Genomic DNA, 17,807 nt, shown 5'->3' with positions numbered 1-17,807 from the left:
CTTTTTTTTAAAAAACTATTCATACTACTATATACATCTATGTAATATAATGCACTTGTATTCAAATAAACTTGATATTAGGAACCAAGAGGAGAGAGAGAAATAAAAGATGTGAAAGAGGGAGAGAGAGTGAAAGAAAGAGAGAGAAAGTATGTAAAAATAAGTTCTAACATTCATTTAAATGAGAAACTTTGGCTAATATGGTTCAGACATTACATATATTAAGATGCATCTATTTTCTGTCATGTAAATGCAGTTAACAGCTTCCAGAAAAAAAAACTTGAATTGCTTGTATATGAGCATTTTACTCATACTCATTATTGTCAATAGAATAAAATATTACATTTATAGAAGTTGTTATAAATCATACTGCATAGTTATGCAAATTCTCAGAAACACTTGCATTATTGTAAAAAAAAAAAAACATCTGCATTTTGTATGTCTATACTACTGCTTTAAATGTAGTCAACAGCTTCCAGAAAAAAAACTTTGAATTGCTTGTATATGAGCATTTTACTCATACTCATTATTGTCAATAGAATAAAATATTACATTTATAGAAGTTGTTATAAATCATACTGCATAGTTATGCAAATTCTCATAAACACTTGCATTATTGTAAAAAAAAAAAAAAAAAAAAAAACATCTGCATTTTGTATGTCTATACTAGTGCTTTAAAATATATCACAAGACAATTTCTTCCAGAATAGAGTTATAAAGTTATTTATGCTTGTCAATCAGATGAATTAAATGATTTATAGTAATGTATATGTTTGGAACATAAGTTTTGAACACAGATTAGTATGCTGCAGTCAGGTAGATTTTCAAAAACACTTGAATAAATGTTTCATTTTCTATGCCTTCTAAAATAAGACATTTACTTACTACAAGAAACTGCATCATTTAAAATCATTATAATTTACATATTTTATGAATTATAACATATATATTTAAATAATTATATAAAATAACTCACATTTAAATGTCAAAGAGTTCATTTTCCTTCACATAGTCACAGTTGCATCAGTTCTACTTCCTGGTAGAGTGTTCTTCCTGAATCTGTGATGTGTCAGTGTGATATTTGGGTGAAAGGTCAGGTTAACTGCTTTCAGCTTCTCTGTGAGAATTCTGAGAGTTGAAGCTTTTGAAACAGCATGAGGACACTGTTCATGAAGTAGCCCACATCCCAGATTGTCTCCCTTAACATTTTGGCGGGAAATGTGTTAAAAACTAGTCACAAACATTCATTTAGCAGTGTTAATGCATCTAAACATGACAAAACCTTCACAATGTACCCCACAGGTTACCACAGCCTCTATGCAAGTGAAATCAAGCCCAAAGTTATTAATAGGTAATAAAACTCAATATCACTGTCCCAAGTCAATTCTATGCAAATTTCATTATTTACTGTGTCTATATGATCAAAAGCATTTCTATATATACAATGGAATATTACTTACTATTTATATTAATAGAGTTAAAAATAAAACACATTATTTACTATTATTTAGTTCTAATTATTATTAGTTAAAGCATGACATATTATTTACAAACAAGCATAAGCAGTATAATCAAGAAAGTATAATTAGGAATAGCATTTGAAGAACATATAAACTTTTTACAAGGAATAAATATGTTATTATTCTATTTATCATATTTTCATTACTCTTCTCTCCCTGCCCTCCCCCACCCTTTACCCACTACATAATCTAAATAGAATGTCATTGTTTAAACAAAGAAAAGAAGGAAAGGAGAAAAAAAGGAAAAAAATGTATCTAATTACTGACCTTACTTCTCTTTTTCAGAAAGAGAAACAAATTGAATAATAGTTTGTTATTAGTTCCTCAGATATTTTGACTGGTTATGAAACAAAACATTTCTTTGCACACAGAGAATAACTTTGATTAAATCTTTTTCAGAACATTTGTGGCTTTCTGGAAATGCAGGAACTATATTTAAAAAGATTAATAATGAAGTAAAATGATGGAAGAAAAAAAAGAAAAAAAAAACATAGAACAAATCATTTGTTCTTTAGTCTCTTCTTCCTCTCAGAAGTCTTCCACGAAGTTTCAGTTGCCAGTCTCTTTAATGAAGGACTAGCCCACTCCATTTCCTCTATTTTATCCAAAATCTTATTTTTTTTTTGATAAACAGTAAAGCAGAGTCTAAGTCATCAAAAATTTCAGGACCATCAGGAAGGAAGATTTTTAGCTTGGCAGGAAACAGAAGGTATGTTTTAAACTGTGCTTTTTTAAGCTCCCTTATTAGTGGCAGAAAAACTTTTCTTTTAGCTATTACCAAGGGAGAATAGTCATTGTCAAAACGCACAGTTGTCTCATTAAACTTAACAGGAGCTTTAGCCCAAGCAGATTTCAGAACCATCTCTTTATCAAAAGATGATAGAAATCTAACTACAACTGATCTAGGATAGTTTTTGTTAGAGTTAGTATTAGCTATAGATCTATGTGCTCTTTCGATACCAAAAGAGAATGCTTCTGGTAAGTCTAAAGTTTTAGGGAGCCATGTTGTTAAAAAAGAAGTAATATTGTTACCTTCAATATTTTCTGTCAGTCCAAAAATCCTAATGTTATTGCGCCTAGATCTATTTTCCAAGTCATCCAGCTTTGTTTGTAAGTGTGTATTTTGTTTCAGCAGAAACTCCATGTTGATTTCCTCTTCTTGGATTCTATTTTCCATGTCATTCACAGCTTCTTCTATGCCTGTCATCTGGATCTTCTGTTGTTGCAGGTCTATATGTAGCAAGTCTATTTGTTTTGTAGTTTTTTCTATGAAGGTATCAATTTTAGTATCCATTTTATCCATCTTAGCAGTAAGTTGCTGGATTATAGTGATCAGAGACTGAAGTTCTTTCTTGATGCTGGAGTCCTGAGAATTTGTCTTACTGGAACTCATTTCAGACTGATAAACTGACAGGAAAATTTCCAATGTGATTTCTGACAGGAATATTGTTAAAATTTCCTTTCTTTTTTAGATATAGTTCAAGAACTATATAAAACAAATATATTTAGAAAGAAAATTACTTCAAAAATTAATTTTTTAAGTAATTAATTCCTGTCAGTGTAATGAAATTGGTGGAGCTGAATAAATTTGCTGCTATCCTGTGTTCATCCTTGGCCACGCCCCCTCCTCTATTTTTTCTGATGACATCATTATCTTTGTAGTGACACATCTTAATGGCTGTCATTTAAGAATTTGTATAAGGCACATTTTGGTCATCATTTATAATTACATCAGATCTCTTTTTTGTTATCTATGCATCCTGCAATTTAATCTCCTTGTTTCTTGCCAACATAGTACACTAAATTAATGTTACATGTAAGTTAAATACTTCAGAGCTGTGTTTGATTGCTACAACTTTCAGCTGCATAATCTGAGCAAGTCATGTGACTATGCTACATACCAGATCACTGCTAAAATACTAAAAACAGGCATATGTGTGATGGGAGTTAATATAAGACTAAATACATAAGTATATAATTTAGAATGATTCGCATATAAAGTTCAGTGACAAATCTGTTCCCATTTTTCTCACATTTTTATTTTTGTCCACCTGCTGACAGTACCCTTCTATCTGCAAAGAGACAAAACATCACCTCCAGCTCATAGGAATAGGATTAAACAACATTGGCTGTAGACCTGTTTCTTTTGGTACCTGCCTGGTGAGCTTCTTCAGAAAGGCACAGGTTTGTTTACCATCTCCTCCTATTATCATTCATGCCTCAGCCGCCATTTCTTGTAGTACATTTTTGTGCTTCCTGACTTATCAACAGTTTTTCAAGCACTTTTATGTGGAATATAATCAGTTACATGGTTCATAGGTTCATACTAGGCTATCTGCCCTAGGGCATTTATAAGCCTAGCCAGAGTGTGCTTGGCTTTCGCCACCCATTTTAATTTAATTTTGCTATGCCCTTTTTCGAGGTTAGCATACTGTGCCTCTGTCTAACAGTGACACAGAAGTGATACCCGAGGTAAACCTACGATCTTCCATCCACTCATCAAGATTCCTCTTGAAGAGAGTCAATGAGGGACTCTGCCTAACCTGGACTGGGATTTTATTCCAGAGTGAAGGGAGCCTCTGGGTTATGAATCTGTCCCTCCAGCATGTCCTATTTATTTCAGTGCTGAGGTTCAAGTCTCTCAAGCGTGTAGCTCAATGGGATTTGGATTTTCTGAGGTGCAGCATGTCCGTTAATTCCGGGTTGGACATGGCTTTATACGTCAGGCACAGATCGCCTCTGAGCAGGTGGTATGCCACTGAGTAGAGCTGGAGTTTCTTTAACCGGGCAGCATATGGCATCTGTTTGAGCCCTTTGATCCTCTTGGTGAGGTACTTTTGGGGTCTTTCCAGTTGCTGTAGGTGTCTGGTAAGGTACATCCCAAAAGGGGCATTGTACTCAATTATGGGCCGGATGAGGGATGAGTAAAGAGGCACGATGACCTCCCCTGATCTAGATGTGAATCCCTTCATGATTAGGTGGGCTATATAAAATGTTTTTCTAACCACTTTGGCCACGTGGTTGCCAAATGAGAGATTGCTATCAACTTGGGTTCCCAGGTCCCTAATTACTTCTTCTGTACTTAATGGATTACCACCTATGTGGTAATTTGTGGGCACTTTGTTTTTGCCAAAGGGGATGACTATACACTTTTTGGCATTTAGCTTGAGGCCATGGCTCTGGCACCAGTTGTCTGTTTCTATGAGGCCCTTTTGGAGGATGCCTGTGTTGGCTGGAGAGTCGATTATGGCGCCCAGTTTGCAGTCATCTGCGAACTTGGTCAGCCACAGTCCTTCCGTGTTGGCCTGTACCTCCGAGAAATATATACCGAACAAGAGAGGTCCCAGGACTGAGCCTTGGGGATGCCACTTGTAACTGGTTTGGAGTCTGACATGGCTCCAGCAATTCTAGCCATTTGGGTTCTGTCCTTGAGCCAGTTTGCAACCCATCTAGTGACATAGGGGTTTATATTTAAGCTGGTGAGCTTATCTATAATGCCCGAGTGGGGTATTGTATCAAAGGCTTTTGCGAGGTCCAGGTAGGCTGTGTGGACCACCTTCCCTCAATGGCCTTGGTGACTGTTTCAAAGAAATCAACCAGGTTTAAGAGGCAGGATCTGCCCTTAACAAAGCCGAACTGGGTAGGATCCAGTGTCTGTACGTCCCCAATATCTTTATTTATGAGGTCCATGATGATCCTTTCCATAGCTTTGCAGACCAAGCTAGTCAGGCTTATGGGGCGATTGTTTCCAGGATCTGTTGAGGCACCACCTTTGTGGAGAGGGACCACTGTTGCTGTACGCCACTCTTTAGGTACATATCATGTAGTAAGGCTGAGATTGAACAGTAGTTTTATGTTTGGGTTTAGCTCTTCTTGGAGTTCATGTAGGACACAGCCTAGGACACCGTCTGGTCCCATTGATGCTGTGTTTTTTGCTTTGGAGAGGGCGGCTCTTACCTGAGCATCTGAGATGTCAGGGGGGCAGCACTCTGTTGGGATAGATATTTGCCCTTTTGGTGGGGAGAAGTTTGCGCTGAACCTGTCAGCTAGGATGTTGGCAATGTCTGAGGGTTCGGTGTATTTTTTGTCATTTTGGACTAATTCTGAGCATATCTGGGAATTCCCACCCAGGTTCCTAACATAACTAAAGAAAGCCTTGTGATTATCCTTAGTGTCCTGTGCAATTTTTCTCTCAAAGCTGGCCTTAGACGATTTTATGAGTGCCCGTAGTTTTTTGCTAATACTGATCTGAGATGCCTTCCCTTTTTGGTATTTTGCTCTAGCATGTAGTAGCTTCCTCCTTCTACTGTATAGTTTTGTTTATGGCTGGGGTCCACCAGACAGGCCGTCTGCCTTTGGAGGATTGGGTCTTGGTTTTATTTGGGATTGCATGATCCATGCATTCCTGAAGGTGTTCACAGAATGCATTTATAAAGGATTCTATGGTCTGGGCAGTATTTTCCAGGGGTGTAGCTAGGATTTTCAAATTTATACTGACAGCTCTCAAACTGCTACCCCCCCCCTCCCCAGCCAAGCTACGGCCATTCTCGTAATTCACGGTTTGCTCTTTTAGTGTCGATGAAGAGGCATTCGCTGTAATGCCTCTTCAGTAATATAATATAAATTCACTCAAACTCGGTTCGTTGAATTGAAAATTAACCTGAAATGTCAGTTCTTTGAAAAATGCAGCATGGTAGTTGGGGTAGAGACTTTATGCTTTTGTTTTCTGTAACTAAGGTACAGGTTTTGAGCTTGAGTAAATTACTAACCACCTGCTACCACTAACTAGGATGTTTCATTCACACACACACCCCTACCTACCTCTTAGTGCAAGAAATATGGACAAAGCCTAAAATAAACAGGGACAGATATTAAATAATGTTCTCGTGAACTTAGAAAGTTGCTAAAATAACAGGATTTGTGCTAGTATGAATTTTTCTAAAGGACATGAAGTCTGAAGCTCAAATGTCTGTCATTATTTAGCAACTTCAGCCTTCAATGATTTTCTAGAAAATCACAAAATTTATGAGGAACAGACAAAAAATATGGGGCAAAAATCTGGACATTCTGCAAAATGTGGACAGTTGAGAGGTATGCTACCTACCACACACACACACACACACACACACACACACACACAAAACCTCTCAACCTCTTACAGCAACAAACTCATAAATAAAACTGAGGCAAAGGCCCAAAAATAAGGACATTTTTTAAATATTGCTCTTATAAACTTAGAAAGATAATAGAATAGTAGTAGGTCTTGCATCAGTACGAATTTTCTGAAAGGTATGAAATCTGAAACTGAAATGTCTGCATTATTTTCTAACTTCAGTCTTTAACAATTTGCCACTAATTTGCCAGAAAACTGCAATTTTATGAAAACGGACCAAAAATGTGATGCAAAAATATAAAATTGCCAGACAATACAGCTGGGAACCTGTCAAAGGAGGGACACCATTTTAATATGAGCACAGTTAACTTAGAGCAGCTGACAAAATTAGAGAATCTACATGCATTTCTGAAATAAAAGTAATGTATAACTCTGATCATTACAGTTATTTATAAAAGTAAAGTAAACCCTCTATGTTTTCTTCCAAAATTGCTATTTTGTGGAGGGATCATTAGGGGAAGAGCAACATTTTGAGCCAAAATCAGGGACAGTTGAGGTTTGGTTATGCCTAATTCTATAAAGCAATTTATTTGCATGTACCTCTCAACCTGTTAATGCAATAAATCTGGACAAGGCCAAATATATTGAGGGAACATATAAACAGTACTAAAATTGCTCTTGTATAAACTGGGACAGTTGATAGAACAGGTCTTATTTTAGCATGCATTTTTCTGAAGGTTATAAAGTCTGAAACTAGTGTGTCATTATTTAGTGACTTAATTCCTAAATCATTTGCCAGAAAACCACAAATTGAGGAACAAACCAAAAATAAGAAGCAAAAAATCTATTCATTCTTTGAAAATCTGGACAGTTGGGAGGTATAGTTAAGCTGGGGCTGTCTAAGTTTGCCACCCTTCCCCCTCACAAAACCATGGTCGAATGGAGCCTCCCCCTGCAGCCATTCCAATGATCCTTTGCTATTTCACTCCATCTACCATAAACACTAATGTACATACTGATTTACTTCTATGATGATTTGAACTTCATTTGAAAGTTTTATTTTGCATTTTACAGCACAAACACTAAGACATCTGCTAAACAAACTTGGCATTAAAACTTCTCTGCCCTTGAAACTCACGTTCACTGAAACAACATTAAAACCCACATTCAAAGAAAAATACATTTTACCCGTGGCAGATAAGAATTAATTCTGGGCTGCTTTTAAATCATAGGCCCCTTGCATATGAAACATACATGTGCTCTTTCATACACCTTCCTATTGCTTTGAACATTTTTCCAGTAAACAATGAAACAAAACTGCCCAATTCAGAACATTTCCATCATAAAAGTCTAGTCAAACTTTTACAGTCCACCATTATCAGTAAATAATATGCACAATCTCTGAAGTAGTAAAAAAAGTCATCTAAATAATTTCACGTTAAATAAATCTAACTAATGAAGAGGTTGCTGCTAGCAATCACCTTTATATTTCATAACTTCACCAAAAAATAAAGTGTCTGATGCCCCTGAGGAATAAATTGCCTAAATGACATTAATAATAAGCTAGTAATATTGCAATAGGAAATGGATGGCAAACTGATAACAGGCTCATAGTTAGTGTCTTAACTTTCGGTACAGCAGCATTCACCCCTTATGGGAGTAGAACCAACAACCTTCTGCATTAAAAGCAAGTACACAACATTTTGTGCTACTAGCAATGTGAGCCGACTTAGCATAATCAGCACTAAACTTCTCTTCCCCTGCAGCTCTCAGCTCCTTGTAAAATCTACAATACTCAACTACATCTCAACTGCAGCACAAGAAGTCTGGAAAAAGCCAAATTTATTGGGGTGGGTCAAAGGGCAAAAACAGGAACACATTAAACATTGCTTGTATAATCTTGAAAGCTGCTAGAATAAAATGCTGTGTTACCATCATACATTTTACTGCCAAGGTCACTGTGCAAAATAGTCAGAACAACATACCACTATGCCAAATCACCTGCTTTGTGAAAGAGAGGAAGACTGAAACTTAAATGGCTATCATTTAATGAATTCAGTTCTCACCATAGCTGTCAATCTCTTAGCACAAAACACCTGGACAAACCCAGTAATGAGGGAATACAGCCCTCAAACATATTCAGTGAATTCAGTTCTTGCCATAGCTGTCAACCTTAGCACAAAAACCTGGACAAAGCCAATAACAGGGTATTACAGTCCCAAAAATAAGGACAAATTTCAAATAGTCATAAACTTAAAAAAATTGCTATAAAAAAGGTTGTGTTAGTATATATTTATTGCTAGAATAAAAAGTTGTTTTACTATGTCACCAACACAGGGATAAGATGCAGACTCCACACAGAAGGCACCCCAGCCAAGAATCAAACCAGAAAACCTATAGCTGTGAGGCAACAATACTGCCACTGCACCATCAAATATGTAAGGAAGTAAACATTCAGAAACCTGAAGTCTGAAATTTAAATGCCTGTCAATTTGTTAATCAGGACAGTCTGACTTGGAACAAAAAAAAAAAACAATTCTCAGCAGAGGCCCAGGAAAAAATAATGCAGACATGTCATTATATAGTTTTCTAACAAACTTGTGAAAGTAACTCTCCAAAGTATTTATTTCTTTATTTGCAGCAAAATGAGCATAGCAAGTTATTAATCTACTATACAGTTGCATTTATGTTATTTGTACATCATACAAACAAGAGTCTTATTCATTCAGTATGCAAAGAAAGATGCAAAGCTAAAGATGAAACAGCAAAAGTGAATCAAATGAGCCATTATTTGTGAATTTATTATCAAAAAGGCCAGCAGCATGACAGACACCTAACTCAACATATCTTGCTTTTCTGGAATAAACTGCCCTTACCTATCAAGCAGAGTACTTTTTAACAAGCTTTGAAATAGTCTAGATGACTGAATTGTTGAGGGCAAATTATCACCAGAGATATATGGAGAAAATATACTTAATGGGGACATTGTTAGCTTCTGTCAAGTACTGGAGCTTTTTGATGTCTTCCTTTATATTAATAAGAATCTCTAAACATCTGAACCTAAAACAGAAAACATCCCAACCACTAAGAGTTGGTTAACTAATCAGATCACTTCTTCACTTTTAGAACTGTAGAAAAACAAAACATTAGAGACAACTTTACAAAGAAAGCAAGGACAGAGCCCACAATCTGCTATCATGTTTTTAATCTTGCAAAAAGATTTCTGAGCTCATCAGCATTAAAATGTCATTAAGACCCTCCATTAGTGTATATTTATCAAAAGCATTTGTGATTTGCTACACAGTCTGCTATAAATTATAAGATGTTTTTCCCTTACTGGAACAATGTTTTAGAATTTGAAAGGTAGCCTGCTCAGTTAGAATGTGTAAACAGTACTCGTGGAGCTATTACTTTCTGAATCTACACCAATAATCAAAGAAAATCAAACTACTTGAAATGCTCATAGAACAACTGGATTACCAAGTAAGTGAAATAAGGATGAAATGTTATTTTGAAAAATAGCCATACAATACTGACCTTTGCACATTAAGTGCTACAGAAAAGGAACTAAGCTGTTTTATAAAGAATTCAGAAACAGTTTAAGACAAAAAAGTAATGAGGACAATGACATGTTACTAATTATGAACAAAATCATTAGATAAAAGCAGAAGATTGGCTATACTCCTTAGCAGAAGCTATACTATCTGACACAAAATACTTACTAAAAAGAATAAAATCTATGCTGGGCCAGACTAGAGTCCCACTTACCTCCCACAACACAATTAACATTACCACAAATACCCTAGATGACTTTATATATCTGACCTATCTCATTTTCTCTTCCAGTTTCAAAGGTTATTCTATTATTCCTATAGTGACATCCCCTAAACTACTTTTTCTGCCCGTGGCAGTCTCACAGCTATCCATAAATACCAGATTCTGCCCTTCCTCGCTGCATACGTCTAGAAACTACTTTCTCCTATCTTAGATTAGAAGTGCTCTAACAGTAAATGACTTAAAATAGTATCAGCCTACATTTTCAGGCCACCACATTGTTTTTTTTTTAATTTCACTGTACAAACTGGAGTTAGCTTAGTGACACAAACACACACACACACACACACACACACACACACACACACACACACACACACACACTACTCACCAGCCCCATGGTTCTAAATAAAGTCCTTGACGTGAGAAAGACCAACAAATCCTCCTGCTTTAAGTCCAAATCCTCCCGCTTCGAGTCTTCGACCATAACGCTTGCATCCTAAACCGCATTTGAACTGACGCACGGTGAGCTCCATTCCGACTGGCTGCCCTGATGAGCTGATGTCATCGTCGTGCACTAGTAAAGCGTGAAAACTTTAAAATGCTAAAGCGCGAAAACTTTGAAATGCTACCCCCCTTCTAAATACATTGTACTGAAATCAGTACAGTGCGTATGCCTCCCGACATCACTGGTATTTTCCACAGGCCCAGGGGCTTTGAAGGATTCCACCTCGGTTTTGAGGAGTGTGAAATTTGCTTTAGAGAAGTTTTTCACTGTGGTTTTCTGGGCAGGGGGTTGGGTCGGGATGTGAATATCCAGTGAGATTAGTTTATGGTCTGATCTTACCAGTGAGGGATACACTTCTGGTCTGGAGCATAGAGTCCCCATGTTGGTGATGATTAGGTCCAGTATGTTTTCCCCTCTTGTGGGAGTTGTAACAAGTTGTTCCATAGCATTTGAGTTTATAAATTCTAGGAACCTTTGGGCTAGGGTGTTGGAGCTAGAGTAATGCTCCCAGTCTATGTTTGGGTAGTTGAAGTCGCCCAATATAATGGTGTTTGGAGAGACCTTCATATTTTCCAGTGTTCTCAGGAAGGCCGAGTGGGGTTTCTGGGTTTGAGAGGGTGGTCTGTAGCAAGCTATAAACTGGAAGGCAGTTTTACCCACTGTTAGTTGCACATGGATAGTCTCTGATGCTTCGTGCTGTGCCACCAACCTGGAGGTGTGGGTATCTTTGATGAATATTGATACTCCCCTTACTTTTGTAGTTCGGTCCAAGTTTTGGGGCCAGTGATTTTTAACAGGACCACTCTGATAAGGTTAGGGAGTGCTAAAGTTTCTGCCACCCGTGGCATATTGTCATCTATATCAGGATATTTGTTTATTACAGAGGTTTCTCAGATTTATTTGTCTGTGTGATAACCAGTTCAGTGTGCTGATTCAAATAAGCTATTTCTTAGACATCAGGTGAAGTGACAAACAAAGAGATGTAGAGTATTTTATTAGCTATAAAAAGTGCACTGCTTTATATGAGACTAGTAAAGCTGGTGAAAGAAGGATTCCATATGTTTCCAAATGTGGTTTAGAATCTTGCACTCGCTCAGTCCCAGAGCTGAGATCCATTAACACGTGTTTACCTGCCACCACAGCAGTTCCAGGTGATGGAAAAACTGGTAGAATACCAATTCCACTGAAACAGCCAAGCCTTTTTTCATATAGTTGGACTGCTTTACCCTTGGGCAAATTGATTAGCTTTGTCTGTTTTCTGAAGCAACATCCTGGCTCACACTAGCCCTTGGAGAGTCAGTTAACCGGATTATATTTAGTGTTATGACACATGAGCCCAGAACAGCTACATGTTGTTGCATCAGATGGCCTGTCTGCAGTTTTTACATTCTGGCAGAAAGACACATTCATCAAAATCCCGCAAAAAGCATTATGCTTTGTCAATGATCAAGGCATCTACCCATTTTCATAATCCGGCAAAAGGACAATATGATACTACATGCAGGTTTAGCTACTTAAGTTTTCCGGTATTAATTCTGACTGTTTCAAAACATCAGAAATGTCATGCTGCGTGGCTATGAAGACCAAAAAGCAATGGAAGGAGCAACAGACATCTTAAATGGAAGTGGGAAAAGAAAAGTTTGCAATGGGAATATTAGACTCAGATATGTAAAACAGGAGAGCAATTAAAATACACACTCATCTGGAAGTTGCTTAATTTAAAGGGATTGTACAAGCTTACTTTCTTAATTTCTGCTTTCCTATAATCATACTAACTTGTATTCTAAGTGTCATTAGACAGTGCAAAGATGACCCCGGGTCTTAGTAATTCTTTAACCTTACCCTATGTTGTTCAGTTCCACTGAAGTGCTACGGCTTCACATATTGCCCTTAGAGAGGTGTGATAAATACATTTTTCAGGTACAGAATGTAGATATTTTTTATTTATTACCACTCTATGAACACCAAGCATTTATCATCACTTTCTGTGCATCATTGACCATTCCACAGTGCAAGCAGTTATTGTAACACAAACTCTTTTCACATTTAAAGAGAAAAACAAAATATAACACACAAAAATATATACTCAGATTAAACAAAAATATTGCATCTATATAAACTAACCACTTAGAAATTAAATCTAGATTAAACTGATAAAAACAAATGCAGTCAACCAATGGGAAATGGCATTATAGGCAAAAACCTGTTTTAGTTTGCCATCCATTCCCTATTGCAATATTACCACAATTTATTCTTTAAGCGCAGCAGGCAGTGAATTTGTAGATGAAATACTTAAATATAAAGTTTTTTGCTAGCAGCAACCTTTTCATTAGTTAGAGTCAGATCTCTTTGATGTGGAATTATTCAGATGACTTTTACTTCTGCAGAGACTGCATACTGGCTGATATTGGTGGATTGTAATGACAGAAGTTTTGAGTGGCCTTTTACTGTTGAAATGTTCTGAATTAGGCAGCGTTGGCATTATTGGTTCATATGTTTTGTTTCTTTGCTTACTAGCTATAAATTTAAAACACGGTCTAACAAGTGGTGTTGTATTATACAAGGGATATAATTTAATTAGGGTGTATATCAGAACATCGAATGATTAAAATCACGAACCTTGAAGTACTTTTTTTGAGATCGCAGTACAGTGAAGATTGGAATACTTGCCCTTTCCTCACTGTAATGCGATCTCAGAGTTGGAATATATATTTAGCAGGGGGTGTGGAGGGCACAACCCCCCACAATAACGATTTTGAAGTCCAGCATTTTCACTCTTTAGAACGTTCTCGATTTTAATCATTCGATGTTCTGATATAGACCCATTTAATTATTATATATTATACTTTAATACAATCAGGAAGGTGAATGAAAGAAATTTTGCAAGGTCCTAAAAATGTGTGCAAGTGGACTATGATTTGAAAACTCAAAGGTAAACTTAATCTGCCACTGACTAGATGCAATTTCTTTGAATGTGGGTTTTAATGCTGTTTCAATGAATGTGAGTTTCAAAGTCACAGAAGTTTTAATGCTAAGTCTGTTTTCACTGTGAGACTGTATTGCTTTGTTTAGCAAATATCTATCAGTGTTTATGCTGGAAAACTTGAAATAAAAGTTCTAAATTAAATCCAAATATCTGTAATTATTGCAGAAGGAAAGCAGAAAGCAGTATGCACACTAAGAGTTTTGAACAATGTTTACGGCAACTGGGGAGAAATAGCCAAATAATGGGACACTGGAATGGCTGCATGGGGGGGGGGGGGTTGACCCAAATGCAACATATGCATACCACCACCTGTTTCTTTACAAAAAAAGCACATGAAACAGATGATGATGAAACAGGGAGGAAGCTCAAAAACAAGGAGAGACTTGGACTTTGGATGCAGACCTTTAAGGAGTATAACAATAATCATACAGAATATTATATTCATAAAGTAGCAAAAGGTATTCTAAGAACTACGCCAACACGGGAATGGAGAAAGGAGATTCTGATGATAGGGATGACTGCAATTAGAGATACAGACAATAGGCAAGAGGGGGCTGGAATTTATTGGAAAAAAATGGCAAAAGAACCAAGGTATTGGGAGTAAATAACTAGAAAGGGAAAAGTAATAGAATGGGAATATGCCAAAAACTTATTTGGACTGCAGATTAAAGACTGCCTTCCAAATAAAGGCAAACAGAAAGAAACAGGGAGTGTCCTAAATGAAAGACCAACACTGGTAGAGTTTTTAGTTGAATCTAGAACAGAAGTTGCACTTAAGAAAAAGAATAATTAGTACAGCATACAAAATATTGCATGATAACTATAAGAATCAATCAGACGAGGTTAGATAGGATTGGGAAGAGAGATTGGATAAGCTATTCACAAAGAAACAATGAGGGGATATATGTATCTCTCTCAAACGTGCAACAAAATCTAGAAGATTTAGGATCATTGCTTGGAAGTGTTTACATGGGTATTAGTCTAGAAGATTTAGGATATTTGCTTGGAAGTATTTAGTTAGGTATTTTTATACCCCAAGTAGAATCCAAATAATTTTTCCTCAGGTAGACAACAAATGTTGGAGGTGTGATGGGGAAGAAGGAGGTAATTGGAAACATATTTTCTGGGATTGTAATGAGTTGGCAGACTTTAAAGATTCCCTGCAGACTGTTCGGCCAGAGATACTGGGTAAGCAAATTGGTGCAACTAAGGAAATTATTTTTTTTGAGCTATGATACAGAATTGGAACTGTCTAGACATAGTAAGGCCTTGCTGAGTGTAATTATAATGGTTGCCAAAAAGCAATTATTAGAAAATGGAAATCACAGTCTGAACCAACTTTACTAGAAGTAGTGAAGACAGTAACAGAGATAAAACAACTGGAATTGGGATCTTTAGAAAAGGGTAGCAGCAAATTACATAGGAAAAGATGGGAGCTGTGGGATCATTACATGCAGAGGAGGGACGAGTTCTAAAAGAAAGCAGGATTTGAATGAGCTATGTAATGTCTGACTGATAATTACTGGATATATTATAAGTGATGTATAATGTTTACAGCTACAGCTGTGTCAGCATGGTTTGTAATGTATAATGTTTGCAACTGAGATTGTGTTGGTATGGTTTATTTTCATTTATATAAATGTAACATTGCCTATGTCGTACATGATAATTTAATAAAAAATGTTTCTTGTTTAAAAAAAAAAAAAGGTAATGTGGCTAAGCTTCTCAATACCTTTCCAGCCCTAAGCTCTGCATAAACCTATTGGACTACACCTATGAATATTTAGTGATTAAAATTATTATTAATGCACATATCATCACTGCAGATTCATCAACTACACAGCCCATTGTCAGACCAATGCAGACACTTTCACAATTAAAAATTCAAATGCAGTAGTATCGCGCCTGTGATCAGTAAACCACAAATCCTACTGAAACAAAAACATATCTGCAAAATCACAACAAATACCTTTCTCCAGTGTCCAACACAAAGCATTTATATTATATAAATTAGCTATATAGATATATACAGTGTGTGTGTGTGTGTGTGTGTGTGTGTGTGTGTGTGTGTGTGTTCACCAAGCCCTTCTACCTCTGTAAGTCTTGCCTGATCTCTGCAGCAATGAAGTTGAGACAACTGGATATGACTGCAAACGTAAGACACAAGCTGCATTTACAAGAAATGACCTGTTGCTTTCTTGGGTCTCTCTGGTATGATTATTCAGTTTAACCAGATGGCCCAAACCAGCATTTACATTTCTAGGATTTCTAAATTTCCTAACCTGTCAGTACAGGCCTTCCATACAACCTACAGAATATCTGGTTTATTATTTTACAATTTGCTTATGGTATTAAAATTCCAAACTTCTATGTATCATACAAGTAAAAACCCATAAGCAAGTATAATTAAATATAAAAAGTAGAACATGACAGGCAGTTTGGTTATCCAGTAAAGCATTCAATACAAAAAGCTCACATTTAAAATTTAAAAAATTCAAAACACCACATAGTGAGATGACCCTCTGTCATTCAACTGATTGTTGTAGGACAGTGGAAAATTTATGTTACCTTCTGAGCGAGCACAATAAATCCCATACATGTAAGATCCTTGTTGAGAATAGTAGAAGAGTTGAGCTCCTGCAGTGCATGATGATTCGAGACTTGGCCCTATTATTCTACCGTCAACAGCCCAGCCATGCCTAGAGAAAGAAAAATATGCATTTATGTTTCACTCCTTTCTTAACAGAAACAACTCAACGGCATAATTTTTAGGTAATGTCAGAGCAGATGGCTTGCTCTTATTTGATTTCCGTTCACTGTAATGGGGAATGCTGCATCTTCTAATCAATGTACATATTTCTTGGAATGAAAAATGTACTCATCTCTTCTACCTGTAAATTGGATGCATGAAAAACCACTCTCAGAAGATATGATGCATACATATCCTGGTATTAAAGGGAGTTCCTGACAAGTACTTAAGGAGGGTTAATATATGTAAATTATTCTGAACACAGTCTCTACTCATATTTTCCTAGTCTTTCTAAGAGATAAAGCAGGTAGTGGTCTGAAGGAGAACTAGTCCTGTCTTAAGTCACAAGAAGAGGCATGTGAAAAGCAATGAAGTTACAAAATTCTTAAATCTTGTGGATAATGAAGTACCTAAGTGCCCCTCCCCCATTTCTTCTCAGTGATCAAGCATTCCAGAGCCTTGCTGGTGTTGTCAAGTTTTTCAGCCCTTTGACATATTACTGAGGTGAAGAAAAGGAGGTGAGGGATAGCCATAACTGGTTATATATATATATATATACTAACTGATACTTTTGCTGATGAGGTGATGGGAATGTACTATAATTCTTTAACATTTCTGTTATAACAGCATAATTGCTGAATAAAGTCATGCAACACTGACAATATCTGATGACCTATGTTTCATTTACATTTAGGGCAGTTTGGTATTCTTAATGCTTGCTTAATGTGCTGTACGTAACCTTTACAATCATCTGGCAAACTAGGTGAACATCTATCTCGGCACATATTGTGATGTACAGGAGGAATTTCATTTGTAATAGTTCAAGCACAGGTGTCCCAGATTTACATGGTTTAAGCATATCTGGTAAACCAAAACAGTGTGTGCTTGTGCATTCCTATGTACTATATACGTCAGCACTGAACCATCCAGAATTATAAGAACAAATGCATTTATAGTTCTTTTTTATACATTCCATACAGACGCTAGTTGAAATTCTGAGGACTATAACTGTGATCCTCAGAACAGCAAAACAACTACAAATGTGGGATAATATATACGCTAAATCTGAGGCTGTGGTATTTCAGCATATTCCCCTACTCTGAGGCACAGGAACCTCAGAATTAGTATATATAAGTATCAGGGATTTGGGGAGAGCA

General features: G+C 36.6%; 1 protein-coding gene across 2 annotated transcripts in view; it reads right to left on the bottom strand.

Annotated features, from left to right (window-relative positions):
- The window catches only part of LOC122811177, a 3,180,768-nt gene that overhangs the window by 2,285,619 nt on the left and 877,342 nt on the right, over positions 1-17,807 (bottom strand). For both annotated transcript variants that reach the window (XM_044082849.1, XM_044082848.1), the window contains exon 6: positions 16,470-16,600. In XM_044082849.1, the coding sequence (XP_043938784.1) occupies positions 16,470-16,600 (131 nt within the window). The remainder of the gene's footprint in view (positions 1-16,469; positions 16,601-17,807) is intronic.

This window comes from Protopterus annectens, chromosome 9.part0, assembly GCF_019279795.1.
Source record: "Protopterus annectens isolate FY-2018-M chromosome 9.part0, PAN1.0, whole genome shotgun sequence".
Taxonomy (NCBI): Eukaryota; Metazoa; Chordata; order Ceratodontiformes; family Protopteridae; genus Protopterus; species Protopterus annectens.
This window is presented reverse-complemented; position numbering and strand designations above follow the sequence as displayed.